Here is a 16530-nt window from a genome sequence, read left to right on the forward strand (position 1 = left end):
CTGGCTACCAAAGTTGTTGCCAACTAAAATTTTAAGTGAATATAGCAATTTCAGAAGGATACTAATTTTGAGGCCTCAAGTTTAAATTGGAAAAATCCACACAAGTTTGTCATTGATAGATCACAAATTACCATTAACATAAACAAATTAACAAAATTACCATTCGCATTAACAAATTAAAGCTGCCATTATTAGAATTACATATATAAACTGCTCTTTGCTCAAAGCTGCCAATAGGAAGTAGTCACATACCTCCAACAAAGGCATTTCTTCTGTAATAATGGGATCTAAACGTCGATCAGGTCCATATTTAATTGATGTTTTTTCCTCTTTTGTGTTATTAAGTCGAGGTCCTTGGATTTCTAAATCTTGTCGTCCTCTTACAGATAACCCATTGGAAACAAACTTGCCTGAAAAAAAATTTAAAACTTTTCTTTAGCTGGATTTTTTTAATTATTTCCTGACTTTATCTCTAAGAAATGACCCAAAGCTCCCAATTCAATCTCAAAAGTAATTTTAATTTTTGTTACTGGGCCGATGCTGTGGTCATGGATTAAGCAGCATCACCAACAAAGAACTATTCAAAGCTTACAGTCACCTAACACATAGCTAGTTCAAGTTCCAACAGCCAGTTATCCATTGTTGTGGACTTACTCCGCCCTTCAACAGTTTGACTACAACTGGAAAGGAAGTAGTGCATAAAGTTGATGCATTTATTTACTTTCCCAATTGCTGCCAGGCTGGAAAGTCACTTAGAGGATTATTTCCTTTAAAAACAGCCACCGCTCTCCAAATGTTTTTTATTCAAAAGGTTTCCAGCCTCCAAACAAGCTTCTACTTCTTTCAGACACTTTCACACATTTTAATCTCCATTTCATCTAACAACTAAATTCTCCATATGAGAGAATTCCAGATAAATTATTCAATAAAACCGAGCAAGTAGCATGCAATTAATTGTCCATTTATAGATTAATGTAAAGGAAAGAACTCAAGATACTAAAAAAATCTGTATCAGCCAAATTTAAATTTCTGAATCTATAAAAAGAACTTCAGTGCAACATTCAGACAAAAGTTGAAAGTTAACAAAGCAAAAAGATGCCAAAGAAAAAATGAATCGCAAGAAAGTCAATGAAAGTTGGTATAGATTCAACATGACATAGATGGAATATTTACATTTTGGTTTTTTACTGGTTTCAAAATTTTAACAGATTTAAAAGCAGCAATAAAGTATGGATGTGGCATCCTTTATCAGGTGATTCCTACAAGAGCCAAGTTGCTCTTTTCCCATTTCAGCTGTTTCTCATATTTCTACATCCCTACCTAATGGAAGGCCTTGTATCATGGTAGTCAAAAACAAAATCTACTGTGCAGAAGCTATGTCTCCTCCTTCCAGAAACACACGATTTTAGGTAATAATACACTTACCTGTCTGTAATCCAATAGAAGGATCTATCCCATCTAATGACACAGCACCTTGAACACTGCCAAGATTATAAACGACTCCCAGAATATGTAGCTCCCCTGTTTGATGGGGAAAGAGCTTTAGTCTTGCCTGTGGAGATACGTTAAATTTTTGTTGTTGTTGCTACTAGAAAGAAGTATTATTACAGTTAAATGTCCAATTGCTAAACACATTCACAGCTACATTTACTTTATAGCTGTGTCAGTTATAACTGCAACAGTAAATACAGATCATTTATTAGATTGAAAATTTCATATACACAGAATTTACCAAACCAGTTCACAGCTGAGAAATGCTCATTACATTAGGAAAAATTCCTTAATGTTAACTTTTACTGTGATTAAGAGGGCCAGAATCACAGAATGATTGAAGCTGGAATGGACTTCTGAAGGTCATTATGCCCAACTTGCCTGCTCAAGCAAGGCCATCTAGAGCCAGCTGCCCAGGACAACATCCAAAGGACTCTTAAGATCTCCAAACATGGATAGCCCACACTCTCTCAGGGCAGCCTGTGCCAAATGCTCAAGCACTATCACATTTACAAAATAACTAAGTGTTATAAATGAAGTTATAAATGTTTCCTGATGCTCAGGAGGAGCCTCTCATGCCCAGTGTTTCTGGCCCTGTCACATTACACAAAGTGATAAGATATTTGAGGTACTGGAATTTCTGATTCAGTCATGTGCTCTGTCAGTTTAACATTAAGTTCAGATCATAAGTCTAAAACGCACACTAAAGTTCAACACTGAGAATATTATTTTTAAAACAAAGTATAGTACTTACCACTTTTGTCTCCTCACTATTAATTAAAAATTCTGCTATTGCTTCAGTTCCTACCATATCTTCATCACACGTACCCTGAAAAGAAAAAACAGCTCTTTAGATACTATTACTCCTAGGCAGAGAAAGTGCCATAAATAATATTTCTAAAACCCTGCCTAAAGTGTTTAAGGGAAAAAAATCATACAAATTTCCAAACAGTTTGGAAAAGCAAGTGCTGCAAGCACAGCTTCTTGACATTTAGGAATTTAAAAAGCAACTTGAGAGCTCAGTAAATATTTATTTAAGAGAAATTTAAGATTTAGCACTATAAACTGGAACCATTCCCAGTCTGTTTCAATGATATTCACAGAAGTATTTATTACACTATTAAAGCAGCAGTTCAGATCAAAAGGGAAAGTGCAGGGTAAGTCTTGAGACTTCAATTATGTGGAACCAGGTTTCTCTGGTAAATACTTACAGTACCTTTAGAGATCACTGTGTTCCCAGTATTTTGGCCAGGAAAACAAATTATTTAGGAATTTACTGCACTATTCAGTATTATTATATTAAAACCTTTAAAACCTAGATGTGACAACAGTCCATCAGAGATTTTGGCAGCATTAGTTGAAGTATTAAGTCAGACAGTAGCACAACAGCTCATCTAAAATATTCAAAACATTAATTTTGAATAAATTTCCAATTCTCTTCTCATCAAGATACTAAGATGTTCCTATGTTATACTAGCAGTTTTTCAGAACACATATTTCACTATATACAGCAGCTCAAATAAGAAAAGGATATTTGATAATTTGCAGTCAAGGCTAGTGTGACTTAAAATAGATGGCAGTGCATATACAATGCAATCTTGGAAGTATGTTATTTTGCATTCAGCTTTGCAATACACTTTTTTGCTTACTTGGCTGCTTTGTGCCCTACAGATCTAGGAAAATCTATATAATATAAAAATTATTTCAGTAGCTACTATTTTTCTTGACTTTTTTCTTAGTTTACACTTAAATCTTCATGTTTATGAACACAAAAACGTTATGAACATTAATGTTATGAATGGTTTCATACTACAGAATTTTGACTACTCGATACATACTCCATACCTGCAGCTTTGAGTTGGGAAAGGATGAAGCTTTCCTCACCTGCTCTTTTGCTTCTCCATCATGCTTTGCACTGAAGTCTTTGGGCTGAAACTTCCACAGCAATGAAAGGTCAGTCAAAAGAAGTGGAACTTTCAGAGGGTTTCGGAAGGACACTTCTACAGTTATTGGTTCTATCAAAAAAGTGCAAGAAAATAATAACAATGGGCTTTCCCCACCACAATCTGAAGGCTCACCTATCTTAAGAGCATTCACATACAAACAACTTGCACAAGAACATTGGATCAAATCTCAAAATAAGACAGGAAATATTAATACAAATTTATCTAATTCAGTTTATAATTTCTGAAGTGTAAAAAGCTTAACTTTACCTTCTATCACAGCAAGTGGAAATTTGGAGTTATCTGAGTAGCGATTTAAACAGAACTGCGTTGGTTGAAAGTTTGAAGGTATTGTTCCTTTATTTATCACAGACACAATCTGCTCCTCGAGCTCCTTCCACTGTTGTGATGATTCTGAGTCATACTCCTGATCCAGGCTTACATGTGTAGCTGCCTGCTTTTCACCTGGGAGGAGAAAGGAAGTCTTAGAAGGTGAAAACAGCAACATGCAACAGCTTCATCAGAGGGCTCCACTGGCAGTTTGGTAACTATTCTTAAAATACTTTAACTTCTAGGACACTACTGTTCTTATGCTACAATTCACTTAAAAAGTGAATTGCAAGACATTTTGAAAAACACACATGGAAGACAACACTGAGAATAATTTGGGCATAGTTCAATTTGGATACCATGGCAAACCAAGATTTTAGCATGCTACATGGTATACTATGGCTACAGATCATTTTTACATTATAATAGACTACAAGCCCATAGTACAGCCCTGGTTTCTATAAGAAATTCCACTTAGTTTTCTTTACATTCAGGAACAAGAGTACTTTAAATATTTCATCCTAGAGGAAGTTAACTGTAAAGCTAACTTGTACCATTGCCACTAGTGTCCAGTATTTGCTACAATAATAATCCCTTCCATTAAGTTCATTATAGACTTGAAAAACAGTGATAATCAGCACAACCACATACACAGATTTCACATTCACACAGGGAATCTGGAAACATCCAGCAAGTAGATATTATGCTCAAGCTTTTCTTTTGAAATATTTTAAAGTTACCCAATCACTTTAGTTTTACATAATGATAGACTTCTTTTAAACAGCACCAACTCTTGCATGTGTTTTGGTTCCTTAAAAAAGGGATTTGAAACTGTTTACTTAAAATTTTCTAACCTTCTGCTGGTCGTCGATCATGGCCAAAGAAAACACGAGTTGCTGAGCTATTAATATATGGTAAAGGAAGCTGTGGTAAGGGACCATCAGGTGACAGCTGGGTTGCATTCTGGTGCAAAGGAGCAAGAAAACAGAGTGTCATGTACATTACCAATGGTTGAATGATAAAGAAGTCAAGTTAAAAACACTCAATGTTTGAACAGGGAGTATTTTTAAGATGCAATAAATAATTTCAGTTAACTGCTTGACATAGGTGTTTTTTTTTTTAAAGGAGTTTAAAGTTTGTGAAATCTTTAGGGGAGAGGGAGAATAATTATTTTAACCTTGAAATACGTGGCTATATTGCCATTACAAGCTTTATTTGATGCAAAGCTAGACTGTTTAACTCAGAATATGATAAACGACATTCACTATCACACCACCATTAAACAAAACCCTCATGAAGCTGAGCTGTGGACTCAAACACCAGCCTTTGAGTAAGGTCTGCCATAACTTAAACACCACAGAAATTCTGTTCATAAACTTTAGAACAGTATCTACATGGCTGCATAATGTATGGCAGTATCATCTCTAAACACTCTTACAATCCAGAATCACACACGAACTTAAACACAACACAGTGAGTCACTTGATCCATCAAATTTTACCCTTATTAAAGAATGAAATTCACTAGATGGATGATGACAAAGCTACCTAGCCTTTATTAAACACGCATTATCAAAAGTCCCCAAAATCATTATAAATTGATGATAAACAGAACAGATCTATTTCTTTTAAAAATTTATCACAACCACAATTCAGGCATGATCCTCAAAAAGAAGACTTTACTGTAATAAAAACACATACATTACTTAATAATAACCCATACTTATACCCATTTAAGAAAGTACTACACACAAGAGATGCAGCATATGTGGATTTTTTGAAGTCTGAAGTAAAATATTGAACACATCAACTAGATTAAAAACAAAAAACAAAACCAAAAAAAACCACCAAACCCAACCCCGGAACAAAGCAAATAGAATAGAAAATCATTTAATGACTTAATAGAAAATTGATGGTAATAAAATTACTTATTACTCAAGAACTCAAGAAACAGAGACAAGGAAGTCATTTACCTTATAGACATAAAGATATTCTCTTAAAAAAGCTCCTTGCTGAGCTGGAGGTTGTTTACTGTCATTGATCAAAATATGCCTGAAGGCAGACACAGCATTGTCCAGCTGGCGAAGCGTAAAGGACTGACGACCAATGGTGAAGTTAATGTGGTCTTCTGCAAGAGACCAGCCTTTCCCTTTGTAAACCTGCATGGCTTGACAGTAGCAACGTAAGGCATGTTTCTTCTGCAAGAAAAAAGGCAATCTCTCAAATAATCCCATTATTCACTGGCTTTAATTATAGCATTACAAAGACTGAATACTAAATCAGAAAAGTAGTTTTTCCCACATCCCCGCCACTATGTGAAGTGCAACGTTTCAGAACTGTGCCTCATAGAATCTGGTCAATACTAATTTAAGCACAGAAATGTACAGTACAAAGCCTGGCCTCCAGATTAAGTTCACTAGTGTTTAAAGACTATAGTAACAGGCAGTAAGCTAAAAAAGCAAATAACAAGAAAAGACTACTTTTAGAAAGGTGTTTGAAGTTCCTTTAGGACTGACTGCTAAAGTATACAGAGCTCTACTGCCAAGCCTCAGGACATAAACAGGATTTAACACATTTCATTCCACCCAAACTGAACTTTCAGTGCCATAGTTTCAGCCAACATGTTATTCAGTATACACACCTGGGAAAAAAAAATCCATGCCAAGAAAACCAACAAAACACAGCCCTACAGTACACACAAGAGAAGTTACCAATCATCATAACAGCCACTGGGAGACAGATGGCCTGATCCCAGTCAGATCCATAGTTCCTTTCCTGTACATATATCAGGACCCAGGCATTCAATCCCAAGTCTAGATATTGAACAGCTCTATAGACATTCACTGTACAGCTAAGTTTCAGCTTCTAAAAAATGGCAACAGTATTCCCTTCCTTACAGCAGTAATGGGGAAAAAAATCTAATATATGTTCACATAGGTAAGGTGATGACAGCAGAGTACAAGCAATAAATCCATAATGTCAACACCTACCACCAACTTTAAAATATGGTATTATGGTCTGCAGCTAAACAGCCTGGCTGATTTCTCTTCAGCAGCATTTTCTATTTTCATACCTCTAAGGATGTGAAAAAAAAACATAGCTACATTTCCTGTAACACCAAAAAACATATTTCTTGAAAAATAGAATCCCTACAAATATTAGACACAAACAACAAAGAGCTGTTACACAAAGTCAAAACTACACACAATTACATTCACTTTCCCACACAAAAGAACAAGATACAAAAGAATGAATATACAAAGAACTGATCAACAGCTTCCTGCCATTATTATTCTGTCATAACAACAGACAGGAAAACTACACCACAAAGAAAACCAAGGAGGGGGAGTTCTTCTACTATTCCTCACATCATAGAAGCCAATAATGCAAAAAAACTTTTTTAGTCCTTACCAGGACAGTGAGGCTGAGACTGAGTAGGGCAGGAGAGAACCCCCAGCCAAGACCACAGGGCTTTGTTCCAAACAGAATTTTGACACCTTGGTTCTCCTGTATTATTGTCTTGCAATAACAACCTCAGCAGGAATCAAGCACAAGTTATCTTTACAGAATGTATCCTCACTACTAATGCAGAAACAAAGCACAAAAGTTCTAACCAAAATCGTTTATCTACCACAGAGCTGCCTGCAAAGGAATATGAATAGGAGTAAAAACAATCTGATCTGTATTGGTTTAACTGCCACTGAAGTCTAACAGCCACAGAGATTCTTTGGCTTGTTGTGCAGTAACTGTCCACACAGCTGCACCTCCAATAAAGAACATGTATTTAAGGCACCAGGAAAAACAAATACCTAAATTATGCTACTATTCTAATAAACTGAGTTTAACAAATAATTATCTCCTGAAGTTCACTTATCTCAAGAGTAAAAACATTCCTTTGCTCAAAAAAGCCTTGAAAATTACTGTGTGTAAAAGGAGACGCAGAAATAAACACACACATGACTTAAGTTTCAAGTCAGTGATCTTCAGCACTACTTCAAAAACAGAAGTAAAAGGCTAGCACGATCAATCCAGAAGTCATTTTCAAAAGATTACAGAACAGAATACTGCAGACTAACACAGAAGTGCCAGAAGCCAAGCATCTTTTACCAGACTAATGATACACTTAATGTATTTTCCCAAGTATCTAATATTGGGCATATTTTCCATGTGGAAAGATAATACTTACCTGGCCTGCTTTACTAAATCTGTGGCCAGCCAGTATCATATGAAATGCAAACTTTCTAACCATGGGACTTTTCATGTTTATAAAACAATGGGCTGCCTGCTCCAACAGCAGTGCACTGCGAAGATCTGAATCCTGTTTAAAAAGAAAAAAGAAGAATTAGCCCGAGTTGAATAAAACCACAAAGGTAACAGTGGCCTTGTTTTAATGCTAAAAGGGACAGTCAGTTGTAAGAGTTCTGTGAAGTTGAACATTCTTCTAAATGCAAACATTACATACATATGTGAGCACATAAAAATAAGACTAAAATTATTTTTCAATAGTGTTCAACACCATCATGTTCTTATTTCTTCTGGGGAAGAATACATGAACCTATTTCAGCATGAGTAACAGAAATATTTTCTGCTTTTTCAGTTACTCAGGCTGCAGTTTCAAACACCATAACCTCTGAAGCACTCTCCTACCTTTTCCCCTCCCTCCCCTGCAAATATCAAGGCTGGAACCAAAAAACAAGACCTCTACCAGGATGACTGAAAAATACCGGGAGCAATGAAACTTGGTGAATTTTTAATCACACGAACCTTTTAGCCTATTGATTTCTTAATGTACAATTTCTTACTATTATACCCTTTTCCCGCCATGACACAGGTATATTACTTTAACCAATCAGAACAGAATTTACTTCATTTTACCACAGCTGAACTCCATGCTATCAGTCATGTTGAAGAATATATCTTGACTACAAATATACTCTGAGACATCAACATAGTATCCTGTGAAGATTTTCCTTGCCACTACTAAAATGCTCCACAGGCATATGTGCAATTTAAAACTGTAAAATGACCATGCAGATCTAATAGTATTTAAATTACCTGCTTAAATATCTTAGGCTGCTCTTGTGAATATTGGTAGTAGGCTTAAGTTGAAAGGACAAGAATGAAGCTGCAGAGACACTAAAACAGATCTAAACTACAGAACTAAACAGATCTACTCCATGCTTAATCTGTCCCCGGAAAATCTCAGAAGCATCACATTTGGTGCAACTGGCCATGAAGTCAGAGCTACCAGTCAGACTTCCCTCCAAACTTTAAAGATGCTACACTATTACTGGAATTACATTATTCTTCACTCCTTTTCAAGCAAAAAAGTTCTTGGGTAAGAAGCAGATTCCAAGCTTAATTTCTGGCAATTAATATCACAGAAGTGTAGGATTTCACTTACACAGTAAGGTTCTAATGATACATAACAGCTGAATTACAGTAATGCCTTAGTTGCTTAAACTATAGAGAACTTGTAATTATATATGGGATAGCATCCATTATGGCTCTGGCAAGCTGTGCTTACTCCTTTAACATGTGAGTTTGTAAGCTACACCATCCGAGAACTAAGCAGATGTCAAAGAAAATTAGTTACAAAGCCAAAGGTAACATATTTAGCATGGTTAAGGAAGTCAAGCAAGTCATTTGACTAGAAAAAGAATAACTGTACTAGTTTCTTCACTTACAGCGCAAACAGTTTTCTTCACTTCATGCTCTATACCTGTTCATTTGCTACCTTTGGCTAGAAAATACTGTAGGACAAGAATCAGAAGGTAACCTAGAAGTGTTTGAGCAAGAAAAAAAAATAGTGAGAGAGCAGAAACAGAAAAAACTACTAAGTTTTACCTCACTGGTTAAACGAATCAGAAGAGCAGCTGCCTCTGAATATTTGCTTTGACTTTTTAAGATTTCAGCACTAAGCAGTACACAGCGTTCAGCCAGAACCATGTTCCTAAAGTAAAAACATACATGTATTAATAAATGCTTATCAAAATAAACCTCATTAAACTTTATCTCAAATCTTACTGATTTTCTTACTATACACAGCATCAGACCGAGGTTCTGTTGCTTATTCTTCAAGCAAGATATGTGAAAGCTCACTCCCCATGAAACAACCACATACAGACTGACATATTAAATGTCCAATCCTACCATATCAGGAGCTTTATAAAAGTCAAAGCTGGAGAGAACTTTTGAGAACAGTATTGTATTTGCAAAAATATCAATTCAAACGATCTGATAAACAAGAAGTCCAACAGTTAGAAGGAGGTTGCACTGGGAAGCTGTACTTGAGTACCAGGTGCCCACCAAGCTGCTCTGTCACAGCCCCTGCTCAGCAATGCAGGGGAAGATCATCAGACTAAAAACCTCATGTGCAGAGAAAAGCAACAGGGAGATCATTCACCAATTGGTCACGGGCAAAACAGACTTGTTTTGGGGAAGACTGAATTAATTTATTGGCAATTAATAACTGAATAGCACAGTGATACATAAAAGCAGAAATAAAACACTTTCTGACAAATCCTCCTTCCCAGGTTCAAGTTCACTCCCAACTCCTCTACTCCTCCTCTCCACAAGCAGAGCAGAAGAGCAGGGAAAAGGAGTTGTGGTCACTTCATAACATTTCTCTTCTGCTGCTACCTCTTCCACTCCTTTTCCCCTGTTCCCCTGCATCCCACAGATGCATTTCTTCAAGAACTGCTCCAGCATGTGTCCTTCTTGCAGTGTACAGTCCTTCAGGAACTGACTGTTTCAGTGTGGCGTCCCCACAGGTCACAGCTCCTGACAGCAAACTACTGTGGCATAGAACTCTACAGGCTAGGGCCACCTTCAGGGTACATCCACCTGCTCTGGCATTGGGACAGGCTGCAGGGTAGATCCCTGCTTTTCCATGCACCTCTATGGCCTGCACAGGAAAATCTGTTTCAGCATTATCTTCACCACAGCCTGCAGGGAAGCCCTGCCTTCTCCTGACCTTGGTATCAGCACGGCTGTTTCTCTCATTTTCTCACTCCTTTCTCACAGCCACTGCACAGCTGTTTTTACCCTTTCTTAAACAAGTTGGCACAGAGGTAACAGCAGCACTGCCAGCTTGGGCAGCAGCAGGTCCATTTTGGAGCTGAGTGAAAACTGATTCTGCCACAGTCAGCTCCTGCTCTCCTCTCATAGAAATCTTCCTTGCAGCCACCCCACTACCTAAAAATCTACCATGTGAATTCAATACACAAATTCAACAAGCACTCTGTTAAGAACAGCCCAATCTCCTTTCATGCTATCCTAGGCATGTTATTTTATCTTACTACTCAAAAAGTTACCATCACTCTGTGATCTTCTGGCACTATTACTGTGCAGAGTAAGAAAGTTAAGCCACCAGATTTTTCAACTTTCACTGGATCAATACAAAAGCAAACAACATACTTGCAGATATCTCGATAGGTCTGAATTGCTGTCTCCATATAATGAGCAGGATATGGTCTAGGAGCTCCAGGCTGAAGAAAAGCTGATACCGCTGCCATTTCCTACAACAGAAATTCAGTACTGTCACTGTAGTTTTTTCAACAAATCATTAACCTCAAAAGACTGAGGAACATGTTTCAATAGCTACTAGATTTAAGATCTTCATCCAATCAGTTACTGGCATATAAAAGTATCCAATACACTGTAACTGATAAAAGTTTAAAACAGCCTATCTATGACACTGCTTATAATTAGCCAGAGAGTTACACACAGAAGTGTTTGCAGTTGAAAGTACCCCCAACATTGTGCAGAAGCATTGATTCAGTACAGTTTTACAAATCCAAAAGAATTTCTTATTATCAGGAAGATTGTTCAAAGTAGCACTACCATGTATTTAAAGATGAGGAACTGTTTGAGTTTCGCTTAAATTATTTATCAGTTTCCAAGGAAAATCTAGTAAATATGCAGTCTGCAATTTTACTTCTTTTCTCATGGGTTGAAAATATGATAGCACAGATTTTCTGCAGAAAGTAAACACTAAGACTAGTAGGCTGCAATAAATTCATAATTAAGACAGCTTGCATTCATTCAGAAATTAAGATTTCTTAATATTGTTCTGCTTATCCAGATTATCCAAGTGCAGAGCACCTGTCTGACCTGTAAAAACAGACATTTATGTAAAAGTTTTAATCAAGATGCAAAGGTGTACAATAATGTTTCCATAGCTCTATGAAGCAGAGCTTCAAATTTTAGGAATAACCAGACTGAAGTTCACAATACATATCTTCTAAATATTGATAAAATTATTCATTTTCCCCCAGTACTCCCATTTATCCTGCTGAAAATTATTTTAATTATAAATACTTTCACTCTTAGGAGGAAATTATGAATATAATTTGAACAAAATTATGAAACACAGTGTTTCACAGTAGCAACATAATCTAAGTATAGCCATTAAGTTTTAATTTGCCCAAAACCAGGTACAATATCATTTTTATAGTGATAGTGTCTTGAATTTCTAGCAAATAATTATTTTGCCTAAGTCTAGAAGAGATACTATAAAGCTATTTTACATCTGGCTTTGAGTTATCAGTTTAAAGATCCATCTTTCTGGAGGTTGCATTCTAGGTTTTCTCCTTCCAGATGTTAAAAATTAACTCTCCAGTTTTTATTCATACCTTTATTCCCCCTTTATATAACAGCAGTAAACAGATTTTACAACACATCAGAGTTTCCTAAAAATATGCAGCAGATTTGGGAGACCCTTACAAATTTGGGAGTGGAGGAGAAAGATTGCCTTTTTTTACCTTCAGACAAATATTAGATAGAGATCATTAGAAAAAGTTCACAGAATGTTCATGTCATGTTAAGTACCAACCAGTGCTCCAGCTGCATAAAGCATTGCCTGATCATTTAAGAAGTCTTTCTTTGCTGTATGGTAACAGCTATATGCAAGTTCATAGTGTTGCACCAAAAAGCACAAGTCTGCCATTTTCCGGATTTGAAGCTCTGGTGCTTCTGGTAGATACCTATAAATATAAATATTTAAATTCATAGTCATTCTCTTTCATCTTAATATCTATTCACAAAGTAGTAACAAAACCACATTGTTTCAGCCTTGCCAAAAATTGCTAAGAAAAGTGAATCTGCTTCCTTTCTGCCACATGTAACTTAGTTTCACATCCTACTTTCTGAGTAGCAAGATTTACTGTTCCAGTAATATTCAAAGCACACACTCCCCTCTTAGCCAAGGAATACTGAATGGAGCTTATAACTACCTCTGAAACTGTTCAGTCAGATTAACCATTAGAGCTAAGCAGAGCTGTATGAGAAGGAAAAAAAAAAAATAAGACTTTGACTGCTCACTTGGCTGTAAGTTGTTATTTCTCTACATTTCTCTTGAAAGAAATAAGTCCATTAAAAAACTATGCTTAATGCCAAAAACACTCTGCAAGTTACTGTCCACTGCAAGCATCAATCTAATTTAGAGTTAATACAAATTATATAAGATTCACTTCAGTAATAATAAAATGCATTTTCACAAACACTTGTACTTCAAATGCTGTAGGAAGTGAACTACACTTACAAGTTCAAAACAAAAAGCTGGGATTAGCAACATTTTGATTACAAATCCTAAACTTGGACAAAATCCAAAGACACAATGTAGATATTTGAAGCTGCATGCGCACATCATTAACCTTGATTAGACAATGATCAAAATCATTTAGACTTCTATGGTAAAGACAGTTGGAGAGTAATTTATGTGTGAGAGTAATAATGTGTCTATACATCCTAATTCACAAAGGGAAGTTACCAAAGCATACAGAATTAATATTTTGGTAACACTTAAAACCTGGTTTTAGTGTATACTATGACAGAGGTGTACAAGTATGAAATTCCCATTAGTTTAGCTCTTGAACACATTGCAAAAGCAAGATACTCGATACCGTGCTGAAAAAAATTGCATAGTTACAGAAGCAAAAATACCTATACATGGGGTCTGGCTGTAATAACAGGTGAAAAGCTTGTGCAAATTTTTTTTAAAAATCCCTCATTGCAAACCACAGCTTATTTTTATTACTATTACTCTTAAAAAATGTATTCATATTAACTTTGAAAGCTTCATTGTAAACAGAGCAGGCAAATGACTCTCCAAACAGCCTATTTTATCTCCTTCTTTAAGTTCTGCTATTCCTTTTGTTGTACATATTCAGGCACAGTAGTTTTCATGATTTTCCTAACTGAAGTAATGTTGGTTTAGTTCACTTTGCAGAACACCATCAAACAAAGACATGCTTTTCCTCCCACCCCTAAAAATGGCACATTTGCAGTTTAGACCTAAAAATAAGGACTGAGATTACTTACAGCAAACCAGAAGTATTCTTGAGTTCATTTATACTTTTCTCTGGAACCTTGCTGCCACTAAACCATTTTTTAGTAGCAGAAATTAGCGATCGGCTCAAGCCTTTCCTGGATATTAACTGGAGAAAGATACTGAGTTAGAGCACTACATTGCAAGAGATGTAAGTTAAACTAATATAAAAAGCCAAGTTTCATTATGGCTTCATAATTTGATTTTAATTCCTTAAAACAGAAATAAATAAAAGGAGTAAAATAACTAAGAACATACTTCCTTAGAATTAACCTCTGACATGGAGACAGAAGTCCATGAATTTATTTTAATATAATCATAATTCATACATTTATTATACCTCATCTGAGGGTCACTATTTTTTCTGTAAACAGGAGAAGCATCCATCTTAAGAACTTGAACATTGGATACATCTGTTTGAAAACTAAATTCTAAATAATGAGAATATCTGATTTGGGTAGTAACCCAACCTAAAAACTAAGTACTAAGTATATACTACAAGAAAGAGTTTTCTCTCTGTCATCCACATAAAGCATTATCACACCACAAACATCAATTTCCAGTGTCAAAGGTACGAGGCAAGCAAGGTTACACAACTTTACTCTTTTAGATAATTTCCACTTAGAAGGAGACTTCTGCAGGGAATTACCACTCCTATCCTATAATGCAAACCATTTCTTACCAGGACTAGGAATATATCACTGCATTCCTGTTTGCTACAATTTAAGTAACCATTTCTTTTGAATGTTTCTCCATACAACTTACTAAATGTAAACACAGTCAGCACATACAAACTCACAAAAGTCAATTCAGGGAGCGAGCATTCCTAACAGGACATGATCCTTAGTATGAAAAGCCCTCATACTAAAAACTATAACTTGAATAGAGACTCACATCAAAATAAAATCAGAGCTCAGACAACAGACTGATATTCGATATTTACAGTAACTTGACTGTACTGATCTAAGTAGATCCATCTCTGCAGCTGTTTAAGCACATGTAAGAGTGATAAAGGTCTCACTGCAATGCAAATAACTTAATGCATGACCTTGACTGAACATAGACACAGTATTAATCCTACTTCCAAAAAATTCTAATTTGAGAGAAGGATATTCAGCTGCAAAAACTGCTAAATCAAGAGAATTACATAATGCAGGGACACCCTGAATTTCTTCCCTGTCAAATAGCAACTGAAGGCTACAGCTTTCTTTGCAGATGATCATTGATTAAAGAAATTTCTTAAATTCTGTGTATTCTGATGTTGAAACACAAAGTCCATTTTGTTCCTCATGCCAGAATCATCCAAGAGCACAGAACATTAAGATTCAACAGATTTCCCTGTAAACAGTTCACATAGGCTTTCACCAAGAAGCCACCTTGCATTGGAGCTATTGACACAAATTAGTTCTTGTTTTTTTTAAAAGATCAATTGAGGAATAATGAGAAAATTTCAGTTATTTCTCTTGAATTTTAATCTACTTACAGTTTTCAGTGAGACTGCTGAATCATTAGATGCAGAAAGGAAGTAATACCACCAACACAGACTTCTGGATAACTGGATTTATACCCAACCATTTTTCCTTATTACAGCACAAAGTGTTTTTAAGGGTAAACTGACCTGATCGTTGAGCTGTCGAATTGTTTTCTCTATGTGTGGCAGAAGTCCCCGGAATGTGAATTCCTGTATGAACTGTCTAATTCGATCGTGATCTGTGAGAGTTAAACAAGCACCATGAGGTGTCCCAGAATTTGATTTCTTCGAGTCTTGCAGTGATGTAGAAGCCTTCATGTAATCAGTGCTATCCAAAGTGCCACTGGGATGATCCAGTTGAAGGGGGTGAGTCTTAAAGTTATTTGACAAGCCATCTGTTGAAAGATTGAAATAAAAGCTCCAGTAAGCAGAAAGTTACTTAAATATTTTGGGTTTTAAAGGTCATTTTTACTAACCTCCTTCAAAGCTTTCCTTACTCAGAACTCTGGAAAGCAAAGCTATTCACCAACTGTTCTGTACTACAAATCAATGCTGAGCAGGCAGCAGTAGAGTACTGAGTATGGCATCATTCCTGGATTTCTCAGAAAGTTCAGAGAATCTCAAGAATTACAACGTGGCTAAATATGTATATTTTAGTTCTCAACTACAGTGCAAAAAAATCTTCCAGTATGCTGACTAATATTAACAGCATTGAAGGAAAACTATGGAAACATGAAAATCATAATAAAGCATTCATGAAGGTTGGAAATGCAGCAATTACTACCTTGACTCCACTGGGTCCACTCTTTATTTTTCTGTTTATGTTTTAAGGTTAAAAAATAAACCAAAACAACAAAACAAATATAATCTTCTATGTCCTTCAAAGCAATCATGATGTAAAATAATTTCCTCCAAAGTCCTCTTTGTTCACTGAGAAGGGCTGCTGACCACTACTGCATTTAGCTC

At 36.0% G+C, this 16530-nt stretch overlaps 1 protein-coding gene across 4 annotated transcripts in view; it reads right to left on the reverse strand.

The window, feature by feature from the left end:
• The window catches only part of TRAPPC8 (trafficking protein particle complex subunit 8), a 52294-nt gene that overhangs the window by 20331 nt on the left and 15433 nt on the right, over nucleotides 1-16530 (reverse strand). For all 4 annotated transcript variants that reach the window (XM_079301310.1, XM_079301309.1, XM_079301308.1 and 1 more), the window contains 13 exons: nucleotides 15712-15959; nucleotides 14087-14202; nucleotides 12600-12750; nucleotides 11183-11283; nucleotides 9611-9716; nucleotides 7950-8081; nucleotides 5737-5961; nucleotides 4619-4727; nucleotides 3705-3899; nucleotides 3376-3506; nucleotides 2246-2320; nucleotides 1426-1552; nucleotides 253-410 (listed from right to left, as the gene is read on the reverse strand). In XM_079301310.1, the coding sequence (XP_079157436.1) occupies nucleotides 253-410; nucleotides 1426-1552; nucleotides 2246-2320; nucleotides 3376-3506; nucleotides 3705-3899; nucleotides 4619-4727; nucleotides 5737-5961; nucleotides 7950-8081; nucleotides 9611-9716; nucleotides 11183-11283; nucleotides 12600-12750; nucleotides 14087-14202; nucleotides 15712-15959 (1874 nt within the window). The remainder of the gene's footprint in view (nucleotides 1-252; nucleotides 411-1425; nucleotides 1553-2245; nucleotides 2321-3375; nucleotides 3507-3704; nucleotides 3900-4618; nucleotides 4728-5736; nucleotides 5962-7949; nucleotides 8082-9610; nucleotides 9717-11182; nucleotides 11284-12599; nucleotides 12751-14086; nucleotides 14203-15711; nucleotides 15960-16530) is intronic.

This window comes from Erithacus rubecula (genome assembly GCF_903797595.1).
Source record: "Erithacus rubecula genome assembly, chromosome: 3".
In the NCBI taxonomy this organism is placed as follows: Eukaryota; Metazoa; Chordata; class Aves; order Passeriformes; family Muscicapidae; genus Erithacus; species Erithacus rubecula.